A 3277-nucleotide genomic window follows, 5' to 3' on the forward strand; every position below is an offset into this window, starting at 1 on the left:
TCAAAGAAAGACATCTGCATGGGATGAAGCAGAAGAGGCTGATACTGGAGCCATGGGGTGGACTGAGATCTGAGTAAGCTTGAAGGAGGAGGACGCTTTCCTGGGAGACTTCCATTGAACTCCTCTCCTGCGCTGTGACTGTCCCTTTGGCCTAATGAGGAAATATCTGCCATTCAGGTTGATGTCTCCACAGGCACTGAACCACCATCCACCTGAAGAAGGGAGACATGACATGTTTGTACAGCCGATGGTGTGAGACAACATCACAGTGACTTATTATGGACTTACATTATACCATATTTCTACAAGTTATCGTAGACCTCTGGTGTCCTAATGAACATGTCTGTGACATGCTTAAGGATGAAGCACCACAGCAGTTCAATCACTCTGCCAAAACAGCCCTGTTCAGAACGCTCGCTTTTGAGTGCCTGTCTCTTTAAATGCAAATGAGACACAGGAAATTCTCTGAGGCTGGAAGTTTGTGTAGAACTCTGTGCTGCACTGTGCCTGCACTCTCGCGTTCTCTCGCGGTTTTTTTAGGGACAAAGCGGAGCTCTGTGAGAAAACAATTCCTGGAATGTCTCATTGTGACGTAGCAATGAGTGCGGAAGTCAACGTCACGTTTTATCTCCTGTACTTAGACTGAGGTGGACCACAAAAACATGACTGAGTCATTTTTTCATACTATGCCTACTCATAGGACCTCCAGAGTCCCTAATATAAGGATTAAAATGATTTAAAAGTTGATTTTGCATAATATCTCTCCTTTAAAAACTAAAAATTATGAGCTGTACCTGTGTGGTTGTGGGCACAGTTGACGTCCACGTGCTTGTCATTGTCCCTGTCCTTCGTCGAGAACATCATGCCTGTGTGGTTGCTCATGGGGTCTCCGGACAAATCTCCAGACAAATGTGTCACGTTAATGGTGTAGTTGCTCTCCGGACCATCGAGGTAAAATCTATATTCCATGAAGTAGTTGCTTTGCTTCCAGTCCTCCAGCTGGACGTGAAGGACAGAGTCGCCCTGAGCGGTGAGAGAGTGGATCTTCCGGAGACCCAGCCAAAACTCTCCTGGTTTGATCGGCAAATGCAGCGAAAGAGACGTCATTTAGGATTACATTTTCAGATTATAACACGACAACATCAGTTGGGTTGAGTGAGTCGTATACCTTGGGAATCTCCAAAGCCTTGTTCATACTTCTCCCATGTTTGATCAAAATTCACAGAGCCATCCCTCCGTCTCTGGATGACCGTTGCCCCATAATCTGGATGAAAAGAAATGAAACTGTGAGCCTGTGATGTGGAAAAGTATAACGCTTTTTTTTTTATTTCTGCGAGGTTTAGAATACCTTTGCTCATGTCACAATAGGCCATGAAGGGCTCTGATCCGTTGGGTCTGATGACGTAGACGCCGCTCACTCGCTCCCCTCTGACAAACACCTCACTGCAGTCTGACGGCAGCTCTAGATTGGATTACGTTGGAATTAATTAGTCGCACACCAGGGAAAATTCAGCAGCAGAAAAGCTCATAACTCAATGTACCACTTTCAATAGTGTAAATTACAGGTAAATATAGTCTATTTGACAGTGTAATAGCAGTGTAAGAGTGTATAACCACAAAATAAATGTCAAACTTGAAACTGTTATGAACTAAGCTACAAAGTGGTGATCCGGAGCAGAGATGCTAATCCCAGCAGCATTAACAGAAAAGTGTGGGCAGGATGATTAAATAAACACAGAATCTGCGGCTGTGCTCGGCAGCTGCCTGCTGTGACCCAAAGTGAGGCGGAAAATTGGTGGAAATTGCTTTGAACTCATTCTTAATGCATGAGCACCGACTCTGACTCTAAACCTAAAGCGGTTACGGCATGCAAAATAAAAAAAATAAAAAAAGTTTAGTGCTGAAATCACTCTCAACATTTCTTTATCTTTTATTATCCCTCTTACTCATTTCCGTGGCGTTGGAAGAGCCTGAGGTCTGAAAAGGCTTAAGTGTCAGAGGTTCACTGTTAAAGACTTCAGGCGTCCTCTCAACGGTCTCCTGCGCTGATGTGTCGACTGTGAGCTGGGGAAAGTGAAGGAGAGATTCTTCAGGGTCCACGTATAATCCCAAGAATGATAGAAAACACTCTGCACTCTGTCACTAAAGTAGTTTTTTTTCACAGAGACACAGGCTGAGTTCATTAAATCATGTCAGCTGTGTCAAAAATCATCTTTCTCTGGCAAAAAAAACAAAGAAGAAGCAAAAAGCAGATGATTTACTTAATATATTATATGTAATTTAACATTTTATTAGCTCTGTCAATGTTTTAACCTGATTGAATAGGCTACAAGATGTCTGAGTCTCACGGCTGATGAAATATCGGAAGTTAAAAGAACTTTGACCTTTCCTCTACTCGGTCCAAATACTTTTCACACAGTCCCTAACATCTACCTTCTCTTCCAGAGTCTTGATCTTGGTTTTCTGGTAGTTGATCTGGTTGCTCTGTTCCCTCACAGCCTTTAGCAGCTCAGTGATGCTCTGCTCCTGACTGTGGATCACAGCCTGGCAATGGAAGAAGTGGATAGTCAAACTAAACTACTACTTCTGTATATAAAGTGTATTGGATCCTCTTGAAAACTAGGGTTAAGGTTAATTAAATTAACCCTAACCCTAACCCTATCCCAATTAATACATTTAATACACATGAGTCAGTTTTGTAATTCCCAACAGTGTCTAAACTCTAGTATTCCAAATCCAAAACAACAAGTCCATGTTTCCACAGCAGGTCACTCACCCTCAGGCCGTTGATCTCTGCCACTTGTTCGCTGGTCACCAGACCCTGCGAGAGGCTGCTCAGCTTCCTCTCCAGACCTTCCACTTTGCTCTGCAGTTGACTCTTCTCGTGCAGGATGTTGTCCACCTTGGAGTTGATCTCGGCAGACAGGCCCTTGATCTCCTCGTTGTTGGCCTTCAGCACCACCGTGGTCTTCTTCAGCTCCTCGCCCTCCTCCTTGATCTCACTGGCGAGCACCGACAGCTGGTAGAACGAGTGGTTGAAGATGTTGAGCTTCTGCAGGATGTCGTTTATCTGGCCCTTGGTCTTCTGCACAAACTCCCGCAGGCTCTGGCCCAGCTGGAGGAGGCCGTTCGCCAGGAGACGAACGTCATCCAGGGCAGCAAAGCGAGACCGGGTCTCAGCCCCAGGCTGTGGGACGAGAGCCTCGTCTCTGCTGCACAGAGCAGGGACACAAGCAGCAAACAGGACCAAAAACACAGGAACGAGTCTCATATTCAT

The 3277-nt window shown here is 45.1% G+C and overlaps 1 protein-coding gene across 1 annotated transcript; it reads right to left on the reverse strand.

The window, feature by feature from the left end:
* Positions 1 to 3277, reverse strand: LOC310926782 (angiopoietin-related protein 3-like; the record flags this gene model as incomplete). Its single annotated transcript, XM_083888969.1, has 7 exons — positions 1 to 212; positions 795 to 1070; positions 1169 to 1264; positions 1349 to 1462; positions 1947 to 2064; positions 2434 to 2544; positions 2777 to 3277. 7 exons carry the CDS (start codon positions 3275 to 3277, stop codon positions 1 to 3), a joined length of 1428 nt encoding a protein of 475 aa, XP_083745095.1.

Source organism: Microchirus variegatus (assembly GCF_963457635.1).
Source record: "Microchirus variegatus genome assembly, chromosome: 5".
NCBI classification, from domain to species: Eukaryota; Metazoa; Chordata; class Actinopteri; order Pleuronectiformes; family Soleidae; genus Microchirus; species Microchirus variegatus.